Raw genomic sequence first — 25,241 nt, 5'->3', positions numbered from 1 at the left:
GTCTGAGATCCAGACGGGGCTGAGGCTGGTTCCTCCTGAAGCCTCTCTCTTTGGTGTGTAGACCCCCATGTCCTCCCTGTGTCCTCATGTGGTCGTCCCTCTGTGCGTGTCTGTGCCCTTATCCCCTCTTCCTATAAGGACCCCATCCTATGGGATCAGGATCCACCCAATGGCCTCACCTTACTTTAATCCCCTCTTTAAAGACTCCACCTCCAAATACAGCCCCATTCTGAGGTCCTGAGAGCAAGGGTTTTGACACGTGAATTTTAGGGGGCACAACTCAGCCGCTTCAAACGCCCCTTTGGAACCTTATCGCTTGGCCTGGCTTTGTCCCCTCTGAGCTTCTCCGGCGGCTGACCCTGAGGTTCTGTGTGGCCCTTCTGTGGTCTGTGTTCACACGGAGCCCAATCCAGCGCTGGCCCTTCCCCAAAGAGCTCACTTCCCCCGACCCCGGCCACATGGGCTCTTCCTGCCCTGGACGTGCACCTCCAAACAGACCTCGGGTTTCCCTTTGTAGCTCACATATGTCCTCAGGTTTCCTTCCTTGGGGGGGAACTTTTCAGCAATGATCCCAGAGTGGCTGAGTGGTGTCGGTGGCATGGCAGGGCCACCCCCTGAAGGGGAAGGCGGGAAGCTGTGAGCCAGGATGCGCCTGAGACCCACCACCATCAGGCACAGGCAGACCAACCCCTGCCTTGGGACTGACCCAGAACAGGTGCATTGAGAACGCCTTCCAGCAGGGGTGGTCTCCGCCAGGCTGAGCCAGAGCACCCCCCCTCCCACCCACTGCTCTGGTTTATAGAGCCCTGCACCCCACACGGAGGGGCCAAGGTCAGCCTTGAAGGGCGCCACCCCACCCCACCCCACAATGTACCTCTTGGGCATATGGATGATTTCGAGCAACAAGCCGTTAAGAACCAGCAGAAGCAGGAAAAAGCTCTATATACCTCCCTAACTGCCAGAAAATAGGGGACATCAAGTTTCCCTTGGGAAAGGAAAATTACATTTGTAAAAGAAGTTTTTAATGGTAAAAATGGTTCTCTACCAGGAACATGACCACACCCACAGATTTATTATCATATAAGAGATTCTTATTAAGAAGAGCCGGTATTTACCACACATTTCCTGCTTTCCCTTTCCCCATAACTGTTCTTCCCCATTTGGAACCCAGAAACCCCCTTCCGATGTTGAATCGAAGATGCTTTATAAGCCCTGATCATCTGGCTGTCTCCTTGAGCCACATTTTTCTTTGTGAACCTCCATGCATATATAGGTAGTTAAGGCTGGTTTTCCTGTTAATCTTTTATCTGCTTAATTTGCAGGTGTCGGGAACAGAATCTAAGAGGTTAGAGGGAAAAGATTTTTTTTTTTTTCCTCCCGTACAACCTCTACTCTCTGACTTTCCCTTTTCCCAGCCTTCTCCCTTGGTCTGTCCTATGTAGGAAGACTTCTTGCTCGCTAATGAGACACAGAGCAGAAAGGAGTTTACCTGCTTCCTCCAGGTAGGAAGATAAATGTCTCTCATCCCAGGAGGTTGGTGACGGTCTCTGGAAAGGGGCTGAAACACTGTAATGTCCTGAGGGGGTTGTGTACCCCAAGTCTCTGGTGAGCTCCAAGTTCGTATTGGCTCTTTCTACAAAGGTATTCCATCCTTGGAGCACGTGGGCAGCTCAATCCATTAAGCGTCCGACTCTTGATTGCGGCTCAGGTCGTGATCTCAGGGTCACGAGATGGAGCCCTGCATTGGGCTCCATGCTCAACAGGGAGTCTGCTTGAGATTCTCTCTCTCCCTCTGCCTCTCCCCTTACCTCTCTTTCTCTCTAAATAATAGTAGTAATAATAATAATATTAATAATTAAAAAAAATATTCCATCCCCGGCCAGGTCACCTGTGGCCTCACCCCCAGTGACTTCAGTTCAGCCATTGAGGCCGTCCCCTGTCTTTGTGTCCAGCCCTTGCTGATCTGCACTGATGTAGAGCTATTAGAAAAATATCTGATCAAATATACAAAACACTGCCCCTGCCATCACCAGACACAGAAAGAGGTTCCTGCAGAATATTCCAGAAACTTTCATTGCTTTTTTTGGCTTTTGCAACACAGCCAGCTCCACAGCTCCTTGCCCACCTCCAGATGGCTTTTAAAGACACTACTCATCACATGGACACCAAGGCATGTGACCTCCCTCTGAACCGTGGTTGGTTGCTTAAGATGATGCCAGGAGTGTCCCTACCCGCTGGGACCTTTGTGATATAGGAAAATGGTAGCCCAAGGGGCTTGGCTCAAGGCCAGACGGAGTTGCCTCATACCCCAAAGTGGCTGCTGTGGACCAGTATCCTCACCACACATTCCTTCTTCTTTTTACTGGAGGTCTCACCTGTCCCACCCCTCAGCCACCCTGTACAAAAGAAGCAGCCTAAAATAATCCCAGTAGCAACTCTGGGGTTTGGAATGGGTCCCCACACAAGTGTTTCAGCAGCAGGAATGTGGACTGGACCAGTAACGGCCAGTGACAGTGGGCTAGGGGAAAGTCATGCCTGCTGGGAAAAGTTGGCTCAATCCCAGCTTGCAGAAAGTGGTCATCAGGGATGAATGTTGAACATATTGATGCTTTGAAGGGAGTTCCAGCAGAGCTTTGGAGGTGCTATGATTTGGTGGGGGGGACCCAGGGGTGTGGCAATAGGACGGTGGCCCCACACAATGCTCCGATGGGGTAGTGCCAGCCAAATAGGGACACGGGATGCACGCCAAGAGCTCCTGCATGCTCTGTAGAGGCTCATTACTGGTGACTCCCCTAGAGGGCGTGGGGGCTGCCAAGAAGGGAGGGTTCCTGCCCCCTTTGGAATCTGATCTCTTACCTGGCGTCTCCTTCTGTTTAGGTGCAGCTTCGGGGCTGGTGCATGGCGACCATGCTGGATCTTGTGAGCTTTCTGGTCCTCCTGAACTCAGCATGCCATGGACAAGCACAGCTGGGTAGGTACCGTAGGCAGGCGCTCCAACGCCAGGGTCTGGATGGGGCAGGACTGCCATAGCCCCTAACGCTGGAAGGAGACAAACATCCCTCCCCCAGACCCGAAACATCCCCACCCCACCCCCTGCTCTGGTAGAGGAAGGGGTCCTTTTGCAAATCCAACTATAGGTGAATGTTTATCCTCTGGCAGAATCAAGGACCAAAAGGTGAAGACTCTATCCCCAAACCCCGAACCCAGCTGGGGTGTCAGGCCTTCTGCCTGTCCTGGGAAAAGCTTATTAAAAAGAAAAAGTCTCAGACGCCGGGGTGGCTCAGTCAGATAAGCATCCCATTCAATTTTGGCTCAGGTCATGATCTCAGGGTCCTGGGCTCCTTGCTCACCAGGGAGCCTGCTTCTCCCTCTGCTGCTCCCCCTGCTTGTGCTCTCTCTCTCTTTCTCTCTGACAAATAAATAAATAAAATATTAAAAAGAAAAGAAAGGGAGAAAGAAAATCTTTTAAGAAATGCATTTTAAAAACAAAAAATCTCCTGCTAACCCGCAAAACCTCTCCACAAAGGTGCAAGAGAATGTAGAACTCTTACCGCAGGTGACCCAACAAAGAGGATGCATAGGAGGCAGGGAGAGAAATCTCCCCTGGTTTGGAGCCAGGTTCCTGGGGAAGGTGGGTGCCTCTCCTTCCCTGAGGCTGGGGACGGACGTTCACTTCTCTGACGATCACATTTCACAGATGCCCCAGATCTGGGGCCAGACATTCTGGATTTGTGACACTTGCATAGCCCCTCCATGAAGGGCCATGTTCTTCTTTGTACTTTTGTTGCCTTTGCTTTTGGTGTCAAGTCGAAAAAAAAAAAAAATCATTGCCGAGACCAATGTCAAGAAGTTACCTACCTGGCTTTTTGTTTTTATTTTTTTTCTTGCCTAGGAGTTTTGTGGTTTCAGGTCGTACCTTTGAGTCTTTCATCCAGTTTGAGTCAGTTTTTTGTGAATCTGGTTATTGGTCTGGTTTCAATCTTTTGCAAGTGGCTGTCTGCTTTTCCCAGCACCATTTGTTGGAGAGACTATTCATCCCCCATTCTATATTCTTGGCTCTGTTGTTGTAAATTAATTGGTCCTTCCCCACCTTTTTTTTCCCCCCCTGAGAGGGAGAATTAAAGTCCTCATGGTTAGTTTCCACTTGTCCTCACCTGTGGCAGGTCCCTGCCTGGTCCAGGTAATGCATCAGGTCCCCTACTCCCAACCCCATCCCAAGGGGCAAAGCTCACCCCGAAGGCCTGAGAGGGAAGCCCCTCAATTCGATTGACACAGGAAGGCCCACTTTGCGTTCCGTCCCAGAAGGTTTAGAGGGTCCCAATGTCTCCACAGCCTGCCCTGTGATTTTAAATTTTTTCTGTACTTCTTTTCTGTATTACAAATTGTTTTTCCTGTATTTAAACTTTTTTCTGTATTTTAAATTTTTTTTGTATTTTTATTTCTCTGTATTTTAAGAATCAGTTTCTGTATTTTTCAAATTATTATTACTATAGATAACTTGTCTGTATTTTTCAAATTATTTTCTGTATTTTTCAAATTATTACTATAGCTAACTTTTCTGTAGTTTTCAAATTATTTTCTTTTTTAAAAATATTTACCAGTTTCATTTTTTTTTAAAGATTTTATTTATTTATTTGAGAGAGAGAGAGAGCACAGAGGAAGAGTGACAGGGAGAAGCAGACTTCCCACTGAGCAGAGAACCCAACTCGGGGCTTGATCCCAGGGCCCCAAGATCATGACCTGAGCCAAAGGCAAACACTTAACCTACTGAGCCACCCAGGCACCCCTCAAATTATTTTCTGTATTTTTCAAATTATTTTCTTTATTTTTCACATTATTATTTAGCTAACTTGTACTTTTCAAACTATTTTCTGTATTTTTCTAATTATTACTATATTTAACTTGTGTATTTTTCAAATTATTTTCTGTATTTTTCAAATTATTTTTGCTACACTAACTTGTCCATGTTTTTCAAATTATTTTCTGTATATTTCTGTATTTTTCAAAATATTATTACTATAATTAACTTTTTTGTACTTTTCAAATTTTCTGCATTTTTCAAATTATTACTATACTTAACTTTTCTATATTTTTCAAATTATTTTCTTTATTTTTCAAATTATTGCAGTAGCTAACTTGTACTTTTCAAGTTATTTTCTGTATTTTTCAAATTACTATTACCAAAGCTAAGTTTATGGGTATGCAGTGACTCCTCATTATGGTTTTGATGTGCATTCCCCTGATAACTAATGGATCTGAGCATTTTTTTTCATGGACTCCTGTATGTCACTGAATTGTTCACTTTGAAATGGTTAGTTTTGTGTGTGAATTTGGCCTCAGTAAACAAACAAACGTAACAATCCACGCCTGATGTTTGTAGATTGTCTCCTCTCACCTGTAACTATAAGATCACCTTGGGGGTGAGGGCGTCTAATTCCTACGAAGTGTTGCTGGGTTTTTTTGTTTGTTTTTTTGGTTTTTTTTTAATTACAGCACAAGAGAATATATCTCCTATTACAAACATGCAGCTAGATTCAAGGAAAAGAATGTTAACCTGGAATTACATAAGAAATGTGTGTCAGCAAGAATGCACAATATATACCCCGCTCAACTCTCCCACCATGCCCGACTCTCCCACCAGGCAATTCCCACAGGTGAGTGTTCATGGCTCATGCCTTATGGCTTTACTCCTTGTAAATCTTGAATTCCTGTGAAATGACTGTTGAGTCCCCTCCCTGCTCTTGATTTCTGCTCCTATTGCTCTCGTCAGGGAAGAAAAAGCATTTCCTCTATCCTCTTAGATCCGGGGATAGGGACATGCAAATTAAAATGACAAATGCCAGATTTTTCAGGAGGAAAGACATACAGATTTGTTCTTAGTTTAACTTTTTACATACATGAAGATTCACAGAAGAGAAGTAAACACCCAAAGAAGTGGTCAGACTAGGGAGCTTTCCTGCCATTTTTTATTTTATTTATTTATTTTTTAAAGATTTTATTTATTTATTTGGCAGAGAGATACAGAGAGAGAGCAAGTAGGCAGAGAGGCAGGCAGAGGGAGAGGGGGAAGCAGGCTCCCTGCCAACCGGGGCTCGATCCCCGGACCCCGGGATCATGACCTGAGCCAAAGGCAGCCGCTTAACAGACTGAGCCACCCAGGCGCCCCTTTCCTGCCATTTTTTAAAGAGGTGAGAAACTGAGGGGATTCCATGACAACAGGAATGGGGATTTCAGCTTCTGGGCCCAATAAATTGTGGGGACGTGACTAGGGAATCAGTGGTTGAACTAATGGCCGATACGGGTTATTTTAGTAAGGTCTGTCTGTGAAGTGTCTTCTCAGTGCTGGTGGCCCCTCTCCAGTGATAAGGGTCCCTCTCCTCTTCCTGGCACAGGACAGGGTGGGGGAACCCTTCACAAAGGGTTCTGTGCCCTGCTTTTATGTAGATAAGGAGGCCGAGAACTCCTCCTGTACCTGTCCATTCTCAGGTGCCAGCAGCTCAAAATGATCCTTATGCCAAAGTGGTCTATTTGGGGTTGGGGCAAATTCCATATATAGGATGGCCTCCTTCACTCTGCTTCTATAGGGTGGGAGTAAAACTTACATACTAAATCTCACGTATGAGTGAGAATATAATAGCTGTGTTTTCTGCACCTGCCTTCATTTTGAGTTCTCCCCTCCCATGAGGGAGGAGGGGGAAAGATGTGGACTTGCCCATTAAATGGACTCCACCCCCTTCACGTTAAAATAGCCCCCCTGGATTCAGTCCGTGTCTTTGGGCTATGTTCATTCACTCATCACCTAGTTCACATACTCCCTTAGTTTCATTCTAAGGATGTCAGGGAGGAAAAACTTTGTCACCTACCCTCTTAGGTTCGGTCTCTGGAGGCCTGCGAATTAACATGACGAAAGACAGATGAACAAGAGGGAGAAAAATGTATTCCCATGCATGCAGGAAAAAAAGTAGCTCCATAAATAGCAAAAGTTAAGGATTTATGTACCTAACCAGTAGGAAAAAGGGAGGAGAGAGTAAAGGTCACTATGGGAAGAAGAAGCAGTTTTCCAGAAGAAAACAGGAGATAAGAAATTTTGTGATAATGCTTGTTCATGCAAGTGTGAGAAGTCTTCCAGTCTTTTTCGTGACCATATAACTCTGCCCAGAGAGGGCATTCATGGTAGGTTTACCCTCGGTGTCCTTTCTGGCACTAAAAGCGACCCCAAAGAGGGAATTTATGGCAGCCTCATTTTCCAGAACTTTCTGCTTTTAGTCAGATAAGAGAAACTCCCCCCAAAAATGTTTCTTCTGCATCTCTTGAATCCAGATGTCTTCAGCTTAAAATAATCTTCAAAGCAATTCTGGGATTCCTGGGGGGGGTGGGAGTTCCCCCCAGCAGGTGGGGGTTTGCTCTAGACGGGGGTGGGGGTGGGGGGGGGGGGGGGGGGGGCTGCAAGGGATCCATCTCCTCTGCCCAGAACCCTGCCCCTGGGGTGCTTTCAGCCCCTGAGATTCCATCCCTCCGTAGGACAACGGTACCTTGGGAGACCCCTTGGGATCGCTCCATAAAACGATTCTAGGATGAAATGTGAATCCAAACTGCCCTAAGAAAAGCCAAAACACAGAATGAGCAGGGGGGCCGTGCTCCCATACCCCTGCCAATGCAAACTGTGGGGAGGAGGGCTCCTGTATATTTACAGCTGATTTTAGGTGGAATTTTTAAAAAAGATTTATTATTTATTTGGGGGCAGAGGAGAGGCAGAGAGAGAGGGAGAGAACCCCAAGCAGATTCCGTGCTGAACGCAGAGCCTAACGCGGTCCTGTATCTCAGGACCCTGAGATCACGACCTGAGCTGAAACCAAGAGTCAGACGCTCAACCCACTGCGTCACCTGAGGCCCCTTTAGCAGGATTTTTTATATGGGTTCCTCTGGCGCCACCTCCAGGCTGAGGAGGGTCTTGCGTTGTCTCCGGAGATTTAAGTACTGAGGGGGCGGGGGACACCTTCCCAGGGTATGTCCTGCTTTTAGGCAAGTGACCGGCACTGGGGCTGTCTTCTATCTGCTCTCTGTAATTGCCTTCAGCTCAAAATAATCCTTGTGCCGAGGTGGCTTATTTTGGGGGTGCTATATTCTGCTAAGGTCATCCCTTAGGTGTGAGAGACCGTGCATGAACGGAATAGTGTTTTACGGCCCCCGAGAGAGGGAGGCAAGAAGCAGTGTTTCCACCTAGGGGCCCACGGAGACCCAGCTGTGGGCGTCATTATGCACCTGTGCTTTTAAAAAGGAATGAAATTGAATTTTAACGTAATGAAACAGATAGAAATGGGTCGCTAACCTTCTTTTATAAGTGGGTCATTTCTATGCATTGTATAGTTTTCTCTTGCTTGCTTGAATTTTTTTTTCGATTTTAAGTGTTCTGTTGGTGCACGGAAGGCATTGATTTAATGGCCTTCCTGTCCAGGGTGGGTTTTTTTTTGTTTTTGTTTTTGTTTTATAAATTCAATGTGTTTGGGGGAAGTATCTGGTTTTCCAAATGTCCTGTAATTGAGAAACAATGCTAATGTACCTCTCCCCTTTATAATTGTCTTGGCTTTCTGTTTCGTCTCATTTTTCCTTGTGAATTCAAGAAAATGTTCCTACATTTAGTGTTTCCGTATGAATTACAATACTGCCTGTTGATGAAAAACAACAACAACAACAACAGAAAAGCCAAAAGCAAAAATCTTCTTTGTCTTGTCCAAGAGATTCATTTAGGTCCCTGCTGTTCCAAGTGTTGTTCTTCCCTAGCACAGATTTTGCAAATTCTTGAAAATGTGTTTTTGGACCTCTGCTGAGATTATCACTTTGTTTCCCCCACTGCATCGACCTTATGAAAACAGACCGTGCACAATCTTGATAGAATTAAAAAAAATAATAATGTTGAATTCAGTGCATGAGCATAACATTTTGGGGTTTATATTTTTTATAGCTTTACATTTTCTTAAAGATTTTAATTTTAGGGGCACCTGGGTGGCTCAGTCGTTAAGCGTCTGCCTTCGGTTCAGGTCATGATCCCAGGGGTCCTGCCGAGCCCCGCATCGGGCTCCCTGCTCAGCAGGAGGCCTGCTTCTCCCTCTCCCACTCCCCCTGCTTGTGTTCCCTCTCTTGCTGTGTCTCTCTCTGTCAAATAAATAAATAAAATAAAATAAAATAAAAAGGATTTTATTTTTAAGTAAATCTCTACCCAAGGTGGGGCTCAAATTCACAACCCAGTGATCAAGAGTGGCACGGTCCACCAACTGAGCTAGCCAGGTGACTCACTCTTTTTTTTTTCCTCTCCCACAATAAAACTGGGTCTTTTAAAAAACATTTTCTGAAAGGTGCCTGGGTGGCTCAGTCAGTTAAGCGTCTGCCTTCAGCTCAGATCATGATCTTAGGGTCCTGGGATCGAGTCCCGCATCGGGCTCCCTGCTCAGTGGAGAGTCTGCTTCTCCCTCTGCCTCTGCCCCTCCTCCTCTCTCTCTCTCAAATAAATAAATAAAATCTTTAAAAAAAATACAATAAAATATCCTCTGAATGGTCTTAGATCCGAGCTCTGCCAGCGACATAAAATCAAGTCTCTGTATGTTATTAAAGGCCGTCATTTTTGCCTATGTGCGTTTTCTGAGTTACTAACCTCTGGTTCGTTTCCTTCCGCCTGCTCTGAGCACATTTGTCTTAAGGGTTTTCTCCTGCAGGAAATGGGGTGGGGGGGAATGCTAGCTGTTTTGCAGAGGGAGGTGCTAATGTTTTAAATTAACCGAGTGGTGAGTGGTGGCGAGTTCCTTCCTGCTGGTTGGAAAGTGAAGGCCCTGGGAGGCCTCCTGGGGCCATTTTTATCTTAAACGGCCTGCATTGTGCTTCTAATGCCCTCCTGTACTAAGACTTCCTTTGGGAAAACATAATTCTGTTTTTAAAAATAGTCAGACTTTTCTTCTTCTTCTTCTTCTTCTTCTTCTTCTTCTTCTTCTTCTTCTTCTTCTTCTTTTTAGTTAGGAGTTGACTGTGTGTTTGTTTGTTTGTTTGTTTGCAGACTCAGAAAATGGGGTTGCAGAATTTCTCACTGGGATTTTGGGTTTTCCGTGAGGCTGCACAAAGATGCTTGCAGGGAAGACGGGATAGGCATGGGTTGATTCAATCCTTGAAGGCATCCTTCTTGCAGCCTGAGGACCTTCCCGGAGCCCTGGGGTCCTGCCTCTGGCTTTCAGCACGAGATTTGGCACAGACGCAATGGACGTCAATGATGCTCTGATTTTATTTTCCTACATTTTGAACTTGAGGAATTCTGAATGTATATAATGACCCTCCTGGTCGGACTCTACCTGACCAGCCGCACGGGCAGTAAGTCTACACCGGCTGCCCTGCGCCCATGGAATCTGGGATTTCACAAACAGGATGCTGGTGTGCTGACTTTTTTTTTTCCCCCTCGTGGTCTGTTTTTCCTTTCGAGCCTTTTTTAAATCTCGTGTCCTCCGTGGGTCACCATGTTTATGCTCAGTATTTAGCACGTGACACCGTGTTGGGCTCCTTGCCGTCACTCTCCTGCCAGGGCTGCTTTGCCCGTTTTTTCCAGTTCCTCATTTTGTCCCTGTGCACGTAGCAGTGCTCGGTCGGGTAAGATGCGGCCGTAGGGGGAAAATGGATTAAAAGTAAATACTGCCAGGCGGCCATGAAAGGGGACCAGCTCAAACACTTGCTACAATGTGTATGGACTTTGCAGTTGTGTCTGCTTCTCAGATGCAAAAGGCTACATTGTGCATCGGTCCACTAGACTGATAGACAAATCCTGTTAAAAGGAAGTGGGTTAGTGTTTGCCAGAGATGGGAGGGACCTCGCCTTTTCTGCCTTTTCTGCCAGACACAACCCGTGATGCACCTGTTCTCTGTCCTGACCCAAAGGAAACATCAAAGTCCCCTCTTTTATTTTTATTTTATTATTATTATTTTTTTATTATATTAAAAGTCCCTTCTTTTAGACAAGCAGGAAATTGTATGTGGAAGCAAAGTTCCCAGAGACAGGAGGCAGGACCCCTTACGGATGCTCCAGATGCAGAGGCTCCCGGCCCCCAGGACAGACTCCGCTGGGACCCAGAACTGGCCTCAGGTCCTTCGGCTTTTACAGAGATTTGCACACGTCTCCAGGAGACGTCATGCTGTTGCCCATTTAGTAAAGGGAATGCTAATGAGAAAGAGGTGGGAGGCATTCTCTGTCCTTTTTGGAACTAGAAAACATTTCATATATATATATGTGTGTGTGTGTGTGTGTGTGTGTGTGTACATATATATATATATATATATATTTAGATTTGTATTCACCCTCATGATGCACAACTGGGACGTTTTTGAGAGCCATTGATTATCTAAGAAATTGCTTTTCTCCTCATCTTGGCCAAAAACAGGCCCCGCTCTATTGAAACTTCTTTTCAAACATTTTCCTCCAAAAAACCTCTGAATGAGTTGCCTGCTGGTGGCCTCCTGGTTGGTGTTTTAAGGCTGTCAATCACCCAATTTTTATGTAAATCCCAGATTTTTCTGCCTGGATGTTTTAAGGGGCTCTTTGTCATCCCTGTAATTCTTAAGCTGTTACTCTTAGAATGGGCTTCGGGGCTTTTGGGGCAGCCCCTGCTCCCTCCAGGTCTTTGCCGATCATCCTTGTTTCAAAATACATGTCTGCTTTTGTTTTAGGATTCCCAAGCAACCGATTTTTTTTGGTTGTTGTTTTTGGTTTTGTTTGGGGGTTTTTTGTTTGTTTGTTTTGTTTTGTGGAGCAAAACCTTTTCACAAGAAAGGGTTTCTATAGACTCAGATGTGGAATGTGTTCTACTTCCATTTCTAGGAAAAGACAAAAAAAATCCTTCTATTATTTCCTATGGGGGCAGATTCCTGAGTGCAGGCCTGGCTGGATTCTCAGGAATATTCATGCATCTTGTCTCCACTGCGGTCCCTCCCCATCCCCCAGTGCCCTATGGCTGCTCACCCCCTTCCATCCCTGGTGACACTTGTTGGGGAAACTTAAACACAAAATCCACCCCCCAACCCAGGAAGCCTCCCCCACAAAGACAAAACAGCTGTATTACTTCATGAGCATTAATAAAATGCATTCACAATTAATCACATCAACCAAGACCACCCAAATGAGGACAAAGGGGTCTCTGGCCAGGGTGTCAGCCACCAGCTCTTACCTTGGGCAGAGCCTCAGACTCACGCAGAGGAGTGGGAAAACTTTATCGTGGTGCAGGCGAGCAACACCCCTTTTGTCTACACTCTTAAGTTCAGTCAGCGGGGCTCTGCAAATTGACAGAACACAGATTAACTGAGAAGAGGCATGCATGTTCTATAGGATGTTTAAAATTTTAGGTGGCATGACATGGGCGTCTTGATAGAAAGAAGAAAATGTCCCCAAAGAGGCAGTTAGACCTGAGAGTTTGTATACCGTTTTTCACAAAGAGCACATACATGGTGCAGGAAAACAGTTTGAGACTGCTAAGAGCAGCAAATTTGGGGAAGACAGATATTTGAATGGACACTATTGGAAGAGAAGGTTTATTTAGTAGGTTTGTTTGTACAGGTCCGTCTTGGTGCCGAATTTCTGCCTTCTTCATGGTACTAAAACTTCCCTCAGAGAGAGAGGGGACTGTGTCATGTGTGTTTCTAGAAGTTTCTGCTGTTAGTCCAATGAAGGAATCTCCAGGAAGGTTTCTTTCTGTATCTGTTGGTTGTCAGTTGCTTCCGGCTCAGAATAATCCTTACACCACATTGGAAGCAGGGACAGAATTAGGGACATTGCTGGTGTTACTCAAGTCCTGGCCATTGTGAGCTCCTTGCATTATTGCAGGGATAGCCGTCTCCCGTGCATCTCACGTAGCAGGACTTGTGGGCTGATTATTATAGGCAACAGGCAGGTTTCTTGCAGGTCGTGGGGCCGAGTTCTGCTCTGTACCCGAGGAAGGCAATCATTTGGGGGAACAAATGGAAGGTTCTGGCGAAGTTTGTCCTGCAGATTGGGGTCCATCTCTGGGCTGGTGGGTGTCTAGAATTGTCTCTCCACTGGTGAGATTCACTCTGCCCTTCCCGGTCGGACAGACGGGCCAACGGGGTAGGGGCACCTTCTGAAAAGGAAATGTGTGCCCAGGTTTTAGGCAGAGAGGAGGGCAGAGAGCTTTCGTGTGTGTGTGTGTGTGTGTGTGTGCACCTGCTGTTTGTCAGGTGTGCCCAAGTGGCCTTTTTGGGGTGACGTGTTGCAAACCCCCTAGAACACCAGAGGTGGGGGGAGGGATTCTCGATAATCGATTGAGCGGGATTCTTTGCCAAAGCTGAGCTCTGCAGACCAGGCATGAAACCTAGTGTGCAACACGGCTTCAGAGGGGTCCGAGTGATATTTGATCCAAGACGGGGAGGTCCTTGTTGGGGACGCCCCTCTGTGGACCTCTCCCGGGATGGAGTCGGGTCCAGGGGAGCCTGAAGCGAACGCATGACCTATATAGGTTCTTGATGATTCCCTTTCTAGGTCAGAGAGGACAGCACATACTTCTGCATCTTCCATAACCGCGTGCTTCACAGGGGGGCCAAGCTGACCGTGAAGGTCACCTGTGACGGGGTCGTGTCCCAGAAAGTCCTGCCTTTTGTGAACCCGGGTGAGGTCCCTGGGGCTGGTGAATCCCGGCTCCCGCCACGCCCGACGGGTACCCATGCGTGTCACCACTCAGGGTCTGTGGGGGGTGGTGCAGCCGCTGAGGATGTCGGTCTGTGTCTTCCCAGGCAGGGAAGGTTCCGGTGCCGTGAACTTCTCCTGTTTCATTTACAACGTCCGCCTCATGAACTGCAGCTGGGCACCCGGCCCCCGCGCCCCAGCTGATGTCCACTATCAGCTCTTCTGGTGGGCCTCCTTGTAAGCCGGGAGCCTTCCCTCCGAGCACCTGGGATCGATGTGGGGACCGTAGCGGGAAATGCCAAGCGAGCCATGGGGCCCCGGGGGGCGCCTCCCCGAAATGTCCCCAGAATCACAGAACCCTGGGCGGAGAAGGGTTTTACGTTTGCTGCCGCCTGGCTCCGAAAGGCAAACCCCCCTCCCGTCCTAAAGAGAGGAGGAAATCCACAGTTTCACAATTTTATCGTGCGCGGAATGGGTCGTAACGGGTTCACCCTGTAAAGGGCGGGGTCCGTCCCTGTCTGTGCCACGTCCTGGCCGGTTACCTGGGACGCATATCCCGTTCTGGTTTTGTGCTTATTCGGGGACAGATTTGTGTCAGTTTTTTTTTTTTTTTTTTCTTAAGAGGGTTTTCTGGGTTGGGGAGGAGATTTCGTTGTTGATAATGTCTGCCCGGAAGGGTACCCAGTGGGGCTTTTCCTGTGCCCCTTTTGCAAATGACAGGAATGAGGATGAGCTGGAGTGCGTCCACTACATCATGGACCCCACGGGAACACGCGTGGGCTGCCATTTCGATCAACTCGGTGAGCCCCAGCGTACGGATAATTACTTCTTCCTGGTGAACGGGACCAGCAATGAGACGGCAATCCCATTTTTGGACTTTGTTCCATTTGAAGCCAGTAAAATGGGTAAGAGGCTCCCTGGACGTGTATTCTCCCCCACACCCCACCCAGGAGAGCTGGCTTCACTCATCTGGGCTCGCACCACCGCCGTGTGGGACACAGGGCTGGGTTCTGGACCGGCCTGAGCGAGATCCAGAATCTGCAGTCGGAGTCTGGGAGATAGGGAGAGAGAGGGGCACGGTGGTCCCGACCGTCCCCTTGCAGTGGGATGCAAGAGAGGCACGTGTTCGGGGGTGGCTGGGTGGTGGACACTGGGGAGGGTACGTGCCATGGTGAGCGCTGTGAATTGTGTAAGACTGATGAATCACAGACCTGTACCCCTGAAACAAATAGTACATTATCCGTTAATTTTAAAAAATTCTGAGAAAAAAAAGAGAGAGGCATGTGTTCATGTCACGTAGCCATGTTTGCTGATTTTTTTAAATTCCCTGCAAACCCTGAATTTGCAAATCCTGACTCATCATGGCTGCTGGTGTGGAAATACAGGGTTCGTCGTGTTTTATGTGGGTTTCTGTTTAAAGACATCTTACGTAACGTACATTGCTGATGAATTAACACCGAACAAGAGGCCCACAGCCCTATACCTCAAGCCTGAACAATGCTTACCGAGTGCGTGTATTTTCTCCAACAGGCACGTCATGGCCTTCTTGTGTGTAGGAATGCAAAAGAAGAAAAAGTTTTCCTCTACCCTCTTAGGTTCTGTAGGCGGGGCTTGCAAATTAACCTGACAAACACTCTATTAACAGGAGGAAAGCATACGAATGTAATTTCAATGTTTAAGTTTGATATGCATGGGGGGAGGGCTTCATAGAAAATAAATGAAAACCTCCCAAAGAAGTAGTTAGACTCAGGGACTTATACACCATTTATTTCTATTTATTTATTTTTTTACTTATCTACCATTTTAATAAAAATCAATTAATTTTGGAGTTAAAGAATAAACTTTTTGCGCTTTTAGAGGTGGTAAATATATGTATGGGAGTAATGGGAGAGAGGGTTATATTAGTAAGGTTTGTTTGTGCAAACTCATCTTGGTGCTGACTTTCATGGACAGAAAACTTGCCCAGAGACAGGATTCACGGCAATCCAAATTTCTCGGAAGTTTCTGGTTTTAGTCAGATAAGGGACGCTCCACAAAGGCTTCGTTCTGCATCCGTGGCTCTCAATTGCCTTCAGTCCCAAATGACCCGTGTGCCAAAGTGCCCTATTTTGGAGGTGACCTTCCTGTCCCCTTCGTGCACATCAGACAGCACTCCAGCTGTATGCTTGGGGGCCGTTTTAAATGGTGACATCGCCCACCCAAAGCACAAAAGCGGGAACAACGCCACATTCAACAGGCTACGGAAGGGGTGCTTGTTTGCAGAGAAAAACGGGACATGTTCGGGATCCCCCTGATTGACCGCTCTGTGTTGCAGATTTAAAACATGCTGGGCTGTTTGCGAGGTTTTCTGTTGTTGTTTCTGTTTTGTTTTCCGTAGAAAAGTATGACCCGCCAACAAACATCACGATCTCCTACAACAGATCGCATCACATTATCCAGTGGGAGAATCCCAAGATCAGATACGAGCTTTCGAGTCACGTCCTGTATTATGAGCTGGATATGCAAAGAACGGTGAGAACCCCACGCTTGGCCCCGTCTTCTCGAGCCGAGCTCAATCCCGGCTCACGGGCAGGCGACTCTGCTCTGGGGTTGTTCTCTGGGAGCTCCTGTGCTTCTGCTCTGTTTTTGCCCTAAATGGGCGGCTCATTCTTTTTTTTCTTTCCCCCGTGAAATTGCTTCTTTGTTCTTATTTTTTAAAGTAAAATCTCTATGCACAACGTGGGACTCAAACTCGGGATCCCAATATCAAGAGTCACTTGCTCGTCCAACAGAGCCAGCCCGGGAGCCCCAAAATAGTTTTTTTTTGAGTCGTTTTAGGTTCATAACAGAACTGAGGGAGAGGTAAAGGGGTGTCCCCCACACCCACTACATGCACACAAGCACGGTCCGCCCCATTATCAGCGTCCCTACCAGACGGTGCATTTGTTGGAATTGGTGAACGTGCATTGACACCCGTGCATCACCCAGAGTCCGTCACGGGCAGTAGGATTGGCTCCTGGTGGTGCCCATTCTGTGGGTTCGGACAAATGCACAGCAGCATGGACACATCGTTATAGGGTGTTATAGTCCCGCAGCCCTAAAAATCCCCTGTGCTCCACCCGCTCGTTGCCTTGCCCCCAACCCCTCGCGACCCGGGACGTCTTTACTGTTTAGCTGCCTTTTCCAGAATATCAGAGTTGTGACCCCACAGGACACAGCCCCTTTTGTGACCTTTTTTGAAACAAAACGTGAAAATGGGCTGAGAATGGTGGGCTCATGGGAGGTGCAGGGGGTACTCCCCCAAATCTTTAGCCCACCCACCTGCTCCCCATCCCCTCAGCCCACTCGTGCTGAGGGAGCTTCTGAAACCTGAGATCTGGATGTGTCCCCAACTCCTGGAAGTTGGGGACTTTCCACCAGGCACTCGGCATCTCTGTTTCCCCACGGCCTGGGGCCTCAACCTGCACCCCAAGCCCAGAGCCAGGGGCAGAGGGTTACTCCGGTGCCCCTGCTGTGGGGGTTTGGTCCCGAGCACCCCAGACCCCAGGGCCTTTGCACATATTGCTGCCTCTGCCGGCAGGTGCTCCCTCCATCCCCAAGTGCTGGGTCCTCCTCCATATCCACCAAAATACTGCCTGCCCCGCCAGGCTCTCTTGATTCTGCCTCCTCGTCCGATTTCTTCCCAGCACCGATGTGGGATCAGCTGCTACCTGAAACATTCTTGTGCCCTCGTTCTGCCTCTTGCCTCCCAGAAGCAGGTTCCCTGAGTGTAGGGACGCTGTCAGTACGCGTACGCCGACGGCAGAGCCGGGCACACCGGGGGGTGCTCAGTACCTCTTGCTGCATGAGTGAATGTCAGGACTATCCATGGGTGGCCCACGTGGCAAAGCAAGAGCCCCCTCTCCTCTGCAGGGGACCCGCCACAAGCCCTGGATCTGAGTCCCTGATGCGTCTCCCGGGGGGGGGGGGTGTCCACCTTCGTCCACGTGCCCGGAGGCTGGCCGGCACCCACTGGCCCCGTCCCATACCCCGTACGGCCCTTGACGTCACAGGACCACCGGGAACAGCAACACTTTGGTAGCGAGCTCCTCTCTGGCTTTCTCCGCAGAGCCTCGTGGGTGCACTCAGTAAATGGTGGAGGAGGTGGACGGTCAGTCCTTACCAGACATTTGAACATTCACGAATGCAGAACCAAAGGCTACTGAAGGCGCTGCCTTCTCATCCCTCATTAATATCCCCGGAGCAAACTCACCAGCCAGAGACAAATTCACAATAAGGAGACTTTGTGTTGAGGAGGAAAAGCTGTTCCTCTACCCTCTTAGGTCCCGAACGGGGGCTGCGAATTAAATAAAAGGGAGCTGAAGGGGCAGGGCAGGGCAGGGGGGAGCAAAAAGTACTCATATGCATATGCGAGCTCACGAAAGAAGTGACTCTTGAGTAGCTCAAGTCACCGGCTTGAACAAATAGGGGATAAGAACAGTTGTGATGATGCTTGTTGAGGCAGGTACCAGAGGTCTCTTTTGTCTCTTTCATGGGCATAAAACTTCCCTGGAGACGGAACTGATGCTATGTTCACTGTCCTTCCTGGAAGTGAAGTCTCCCCAAAGGGGGAATTCATGGCCCGCCTCGTTCCAGTATTCTGCTCTTTGGCAGATTAGGGAAGTTCTGAGGCTTCCTCATACCAGTTCTGGGGTTCCACGTGGGTTCCCACATTTGCATATAATGCTGAAAACACAGATGGTAACAATCTTTCCTTTTTTACAGGGCAGCACCTCCAAGACAAACCCCGTAAGTATCTCTTCCTCTCTCTGCGACTCCTGTGCTTGGGCCCAAAGGCAGGTCAAACTTCAGCGTTCACTGATCGCCTCGGCTGTGGGGTCCCAATTAGCCCCTTAGTGGCCATCAGGCTTTCAGTCTCGGATTGAGAAGCTGTGTTTCCTTGAAATCCTCTGACTCAACTCAAGTCGCTAGTCATCGTACACCCCGTGGACAGAGCAGCGTCCTTCTTCCAGACGCACATCCTCGGACCTTTTCAGTTCAAAGATTGTCGTGAGCTCAAGAGTGTCCTGCAAAAATTCAGGTCTGCCCAGAAGCTCAGCATGGGGTCTTATTTGGAAATAGGGTCTTTGCAAATATCAGTGAAGGCTCTGAGATGAGCTCATCCTGGATCAGGGTGGCCCTAAATCCAATGACAGGTGTCCTTGTAAGAGACACAAGAGGAGACACGGACACAGAGGAGAAGCCACATAAGGACGGAGGCAGAGATGGGAGGGATGCGGCCACAGGCCCAGGGACGCCTGGAGCCCCAGAAGCTGGAAGAGGCAGGGAGGACCCTCCCCTGGAGCCTCTGGAGGGAGCACGGCCCTGCCCCGCCTGGATCTCAGTGGCCCTGCCCCGCCTGGATCTCAGACTCTGGTCTCCAGAGAAACACCGTGGGCTCTGGAACGAGCCAGGCCGGCAGGATGTCCCACTCAGCTCTGGCCCCAGGACGTGGTTGGATGAGACTGGGATTTGCACTGGGGCATATGCCAAGTGAGGAAATGCTTCCCCGTTCCCCTGCTTTTCCTCGCTGACCACCTAGTGTTCTGGTCAGTCTTACTCTGCCAGTGTCTCCAGACCTGTACATCCCCGGACACCAGGGTGCACATCCCCTGTGCAGTGGACAGAGAGGTGGCCCTCATCCAGAGGGACAACATGGGGCCCGTCCCAGAACTGGCCTCATTTTGGCCCTGGGGGAGGGCAGAAGGGGATGGCAGACCCCTGGCCCCCAGCCGGCGGTGCCAGATTCAGAGTCCAGTTGTGCCCCTAGGAAACGAAATCAGAGTCCAGTTGTGCCCCCTAGGAACCACAAGGCCAGGTGGGGCTCCTGCCCTCCCCACCCCTGGCTGCCAGTGTATAGATTTGGAATAACCGCAAGCCAGGTCCCCAGGGCGTGGGCACTCTGTGCGAGCAGTGGGCGCACCTCGGGGAGCCGTGGGGCCCAGGCGTGGAGTCCACCTCCCCAGGGGCAAGCCCCTTAGGGCCCCTGCTTGGGGCCAGAGGGACGGACGGAGGCCCCGGGCGTCAGGCGTCGGTCGTCCTTGCACGGACCCCCAGAACTCACATTCCAGGGGACGCTCCCGCCTCACCAACGCTGCTCACAGACCGTGCCTTCTTCTCTTCAAGGTTTTCCAGAGGGGGCAAGATCCGAATGTGTACCTGATGCCCCGTACTGCCGTCAGGCCCGACACCACGTTCCGGGTGAGGGTGCGCTACCTGTATAATGAGCTCTGGAGCGAATGGAGCCCGACGCTGCATCTTGGTGAGGACCCCACTCCTCGCGCGCCGCGGAGGGATATTCTTTGGGGTCCCCTTGCGCGGTTCCTCTTTTGGGTCTTACGAGGACACCTGCCGTTGGATCCAGGCCGAGCTCCTCTGGGACCCTTCACTTCATCACACCTGTGATGATCCTGTTCCCATAAGGTCCCATTGCCAGGTTTCGGGGTTAGGGCGCACGCATCTTTTTGGGGATCCTATGAGCCCGCGGCAGCCCCCCCCCAGCGGAGGGGGCTCGGGGACGTCCCTGCCGGCTCTCTACCCAAACACACCATCTGCAGCGTGTCCCGCTGCCCTGTACCCCCTCCCGTGTTCCGTCCTGGGAGGGCGCACCCCCAGACTGAACCACAGGGCACCAGCCCCCCTGGGCTACTGTTCCCTTAGTCCCGCTCAGGTGTCTGGAAGGCCCCTGAGGTCGCCGGCCACCCCCCAACCCAGAGATGTCCCCCTCCCCCGAGGGGTCAGCCAGGGCCCAGGGGGGCTCCATCCATCCCCCTGGGTGCCCTGTCACCCCCTCTCCTTTATGGGGTCAGGGACGGGTATCCCAAAACCAGTGGTCTTCAGCGTAACAGCCCCCATCACGCGGTAGTGCTGGCGGCAGGAAACACAAATGTAGGGGTTCATGGCGCTCTGGGGGTCTCGGGGGTCCTTCACCGGGCCTCTCAGCGCACCTGCTTGCAGGGGCAGCGGAAACCCCACAGGTAGGGGTCCGCTTGGTGCGCCCCTCCAGGGGTCCCACACATCCATTCTGGGGGGCGACAGGGCATGAGCTCGAAGAACGCACCAGCTCGATGTCTAACAGCTCCACAGGCTGGCAGCCTCCTCCCACTGGAGCCCCGAACGCACGTGTGGGGCTCATTCTTTCCAGGAAACGCGTTCCCGGCTCGCAGAAGCTGCACAGACCGCACAGGTCAAATCAGGGTTCCCCAAGGAAAGCCTGCAGGGCAACAGGAAACACACCTCTGTCCCACCCTGGAGTTTCACAATTACGCATTCATTCCTTTGACGAGGCAGCGCGGTGTGGAAAGCGAACGTCCCTCGAGAAGGAATGCGTTGCGCGGTACTAGTTGTGTCTTGGTGCCACGGCGGGAGCTCTCTTGTGAGCAAGGCGTGCAGGGGACCGGCAGGATGGCCGGGGGGGGCAGCGTGGGCACAGGACCGGAGGGAGGGTCGTCCGTTGCAGCCCTGCTCCCCCCAACACGCCCTCCACCCATAATCGGGTAACAGGGTCAGGGCGCTGCGGGTGCGCGCAGAGCTGACCACCCGCCCCCCGCGCGTGCGCGCTTCTGACCCTCAGCTCCTCTTCCCGCACCAGGCCTCCCGCAGCAGGATTTCCGCCGCGTCCTGTTCGGGGTGGTGGCGGCGGCCACGACTACGCTCGCTGTGGTCCTCGTGGGCTTGTGCAAATGGTGAGCCCCCAACACTGGCGCCAGGAACACCCCCGTCCCCACCCGGGCGCAGGACCCCGTGCCTGTGGAACGCCCAGGGGAGGGCGAATCCGGAGTCAGGGCGCGGATTCCAGGGAATCTGAGGGCTGGGGAGGGACAGGGAGTGAGCGTCCGTGGGGTGCGGTGGGGGGGGGTCTCCTGCTGCCTGAGCCACGTCTGTCCGGGGCCACATAGCCCCAGTGGCGAGCTCGGTCCTGCAGGTGCAGACCCGGCTTGGCCACTGAACGTGCGCCCGGGGTTTCTGTAGGAGGGGAAGGAGGCCGGCAGATCTGGGGTGCGCTGCCCGGCTCGCTGGGCCCTTCACCGTGTCCATCTGGTCGGCAGGTTCTCCGTCAAGTCCAAGCTGTTCCCCCGAATCCCGCAGGTGAAGAAGGAAATCACCGGGACGTTTGTGCCGCCCCTGGAGGTGAGTGCCCGCCACACTCTCTTCCCCTCCTGGTTCGGAGTCTTTGGAGGGGGGGCGTCTGCTGGGGGGAGCAGTGTGATTGGGCAGGGGTCTCCTGTGCTCCCCAGCACTAGCGTGCAGTTCCGGGCCAGGGCTGGAGGACACAGGGAAGTGGAGGGGCCACCGCCTGCGTCCAGCAGCCTTCAGCACAAAACTCCATGCCCAGGGCCGTGGGTGGGGGTGGGGAGTTCACCACAAAACCACAGCTTGGGGCTTAGGACGGAAACAGCTCCTGCAGCAGGGGAAGCGGGGGTGGCCCTGTTTCCCTGCTGGAAATCCCGGGCTGGTCCTCAGGCCACTGTTGGTCTCCCTCTCACGGGTCAGGCACCCCTCATCAGAAGACCCCGAACCCATTACATGGGTACAGACCCTATTTGCACATAGAGCTGCCTGTGGTGGTTCTGGATGGAGGTGGGGTTTGGGGGGCCACCACTCAATCCCTGACCGTGGTTTGCTGGGGCTGCCACTGGCTCTCGGGTGAGGGGCCCTCCCCGGGGTGGCACCCCTCCTCCATCTGACCTTCCTCGTGCATCAGCCCCACGTGCTGACCTGTGACGAGCAGAAGGACGCCCCCAACCCAGGGGCTCTGGTTCTAGGCTTGAGGCTGTTTCCTCGGGAAACCCACCCCCTTGGGCTGCCCCTGGGGCTTCCACAAGGCCTGGCTGCTGTCTCATTTGGGTTTAGGGTTCATGGATAAAATTGGGGTGAGGTTCTGGGGTTTTGCAGGGGGCTTCTCTGTGGGTCTCAGCGTTCCAGGGAAAGGCGTTGCTGAGTTAGGGGCCCAGCCCGACTTCTTGGGGTCCCGTCCACAGCCCACACCCTGGCCAGTACAGGTGGTCCCCAAACCCTTTCTGGGATGCCCTTCTGCAACGTGCAGTCCAGGAAATGCCACTTGTCTAAGAGGCAAGAGTGGCCGGCGGGTGGACATCCAGGTCCCTATTTCTCGGTGGGTGCAAAGGGACCCCTCCCATAAGGTCCCAGCTAGAAACACGATTCTCAGCCTCAGGCTGGCCGGGGTCACCCCCTCATAAATTGGGGTGGCCCCCCTGAGTCTTGAAGCAGCCCTCTGCCCAGGCCCCCCACGGCCACCACCGTCAGGCTGGAGGGAGCCGTGTCCTCCCAGGGAGACTCTGCCACCCAGGGCATCACTCCTGCATGCAGGGGGGCTGGGGCAGCCTGCGTGGGTTCCCAAGGGGCGCCCAGGGTGGGCAGGGTGGGTGTTGGGACGTCTGCAGAGGTCCTTCCAGGCAAGGGATGGCTGCCCGCACGTGTATCCCAGATGAGTGTGTCAGGGACACATCGTTTCCATGGATGACGTGGCTCTCTTGGGGCCCAGCTCACACGCCATCCCATTCGCCCCTTTGGAAAGCCCGATTCGGGGGCAGTGAGCACACTCGCCAGGGTGTTCTGGTTCCCGAGCATTCGCATCTCCCCCCAGGAGACCCCGTCCCCGTGAGCTGTCAGCCCCATCCCCTTCGCAGCCCCCCCCCCCCGCCCCCGGCGAGCTCACGTCCACGTTCTGTCTGTGGATTTGCCCATTCCGGACGTTTTGTATCAAGGGGGGGTCCCACGCTACGAGGTCCTGCATGTGTTCTTCTCCCCCAGAGCATTGTGTGGTCCGCGTCCATCCACGGGGCAGGAGGTGTCCGATTGGTGCTCCTGCTCTTGGCTGAGTCCTGACCCCTGCGGGCGTGCACACATTTACGTACGCATCTGTGCACTGGAGGGGGGGGGTGTCCACCGTTCGGCCACAGGGAGCCATGCGGCTCTGCACCGAGGCTTTCTTGGCGGCACAATCACGGTCCCGCGCATGGGTGGTCTCAACGCTGCCCGTCTTCTCTCTCTGTCTCAGGTCGCTTGGGAGGACGGCCGCCCGCCACCGCCAGGCTCCCAGGAACCCGAGGACGTCCTCGTGGTGGAGGAAATGTGACTGGTGTGGGGACAAGCGGAAACTGTGGCTTCGGCCTCATCCCCTGCCCCCACCACCCCGAAAACGTCGCATATGTGCATCGTCCGCTCACGTCTGGGCAAGATTTCTCACCTGACCTGCAATGCCACCACCAAAAACCCCGCAGCACGGCTCTCTAGCTTTCTACACGCGTCCAAGCGGGCGGGCGGTGTGGGCGGCTCGGGGATGTGGAGAGAGGCCGCCACGCTCCCCTTGACCCCGGGGGCTGGTCCTACAGGCTGGGAAGCACCAGGGTCGCCCGTCGCCGTCATGCACCTAGCACGTCCCAGAGTGACGAAGCCCTGGAGACGCTCACCGTGCCGTGAGCTAGCCGGGCAGTGGCCGAGGGCGAGGGCGGAAAGAGAGAGCACGCGTTTCTTCCGACGGATGCGCCTCTGCGTCTGCATTGGGGGATCGGCACCTGTTTGGGTTACTTGCAGAGTTGTGCCATTGCTTTTAAGACAACGGTCTCCATGGCACGTGGGGCCAGGAGACACGCGTTCCCTGTGGATGTTAGAGGCGTTGGAGGTCAAGATAAGTGCTGCCCCGTGTCCACAGAAGCCACGCTACCCAGTGGCTGTTTATCCAAACCACACGCGCGCGCACACACACACACACACACACACACACACACACACACACACAAAGGAAAGAACAAAAAGAAGAAATAAAGCAAAGCTGTCAGTGCAGAAGACGCGTTCATGAACCCCCGGACACGAAATATCTGCACTCCCTCCCCGTGGCTTCCTCCCGCCAAATACGGCCATTATACCCTCATTTCAAAGAGCCCAGCCACCCTGTGCTGCCCACACACAGCACACGCATCGAAGCACCTGTGTTTGTGGAGAACCATCCCTACTCTTTAAAACTACATGCAAGATAGGCGGGACGTTTTTGCACGGATTTGCTTTCAAACAAGGGTGCAGACTGTGGGGCCCCGGTGAGCGCTGATGCACATTTGCAGGTACTCGTTGGGAAAGATGATCACCGTGCAGTGTTCGCAAAGTGCCAACAGGCCAGGGGCACGTCCCCCCGCCCGCAGGTGCAAGAATCGATTTTTGACCCCTGCACGTCAAGGATGCTTATCTGCAGACTTCACGCATTTTTGTTTCATGCTTGTCTGTATTTTTGACTCGGGGGGTTGGGGGGGGGAAGAAATAGGTTTACAGGGAGAAAGTAGTGGGTGCATTTGAGGGGAAAAAAATCTAGTGTTGGGAGTACGTTTCGATGGGAGTAAGACCGTCTTCTTCTGTTCTGATTTTGCAAATAGCCGGGAATGAATGCGCAATGCTCTCGTTACGGCTGGTTTTGTATGAATCCCGTTGCTGGTGAACAAAGGTTGCTCACAAGAGTCCTTGTCTTTAAAGAGACCCTCTGTCCGCACAGGACGCCGGGGGCCATGGGGCAGGAAAGTGATTTTGGGGAGCGCAAAGCAAAGCAGAAT

General features: G+C 51.7%; 1 protein-coding gene across 2 annotated transcripts in view; it reads left to right on the top strand.

The window, feature by feature from the left end:
- Positions 1-25,148, top strand: part of LOC112812740 (colony stimulating factor 2 receptor subunit alpha) — a 27,521-nt gene extending 2,373 nt beyond the window's left edge. Inside the window, exons 3-13 of one of the 2 annotated variants that reach the window (XM_025857670.2) lie at positions 2,878-2,971; positions 5,494-5,654; positions 13,519-13,645; positions 13,770-13,899; positions 14,383-14,567; positions 16,040-16,173; positions 18,406-18,429; positions 19,807-19,942; positions 21,272-21,365; positions 21,729-21,810; positions 23,702-25,148. In XM_025857670.2, coding sequence (XP_025713455.1) covers positions 2,878-2,971; positions 5,494-5,654; positions 13,519-13,645; positions 13,770-13,899; positions 14,383-14,567; positions 16,040-16,173; positions 18,406-18,429; positions 19,807-19,942; positions 21,272-21,365; positions 21,729-21,810; positions 23,702-23,779 — 1,245 coding nt within the window. In that variant the 3' untranslated portion in view covers positions 23,780-25,148. The remainder of the gene's footprint in view (positions 1-2,877; positions 2,972-5,493; positions 5,655-13,518; positions 13,646-13,769; positions 13,900-14,382; positions 14,568-16,039; positions 16,174-18,405; positions 18,430-19,806; positions 19,943-21,271; positions 21,366-21,728; positions 21,811-23,701) is intronic. The other variant, XM_025857673.2, reaches the window with a different exon arrangement.
- The last annotated feature ends 93 nt before the right edge of the window (positions 25,149-25,241 follow it).

The sequence above is a fragment of the Callorhinus ursinus genome, unplaced genomic scaffold, assembly GCF_003265705.2.
Source record: "Callorhinus ursinus isolate GAN/ISIS: 27379988/994484 unplaced genomic scaffold, GSC_fseal_2.0 scaffold16, whole genome shotgun sequence".
Taxonomy (NCBI): Eukaryota; Metazoa; Chordata; class Mammalia; order Carnivora; family Otariidae; genus Callorhinus; species Callorhinus ursinus.
The sequence above is the reverse complement of the archived record's forward strand: the minus strand, read 5'-3'. Positions and strand labels throughout refer to the sequence as shown.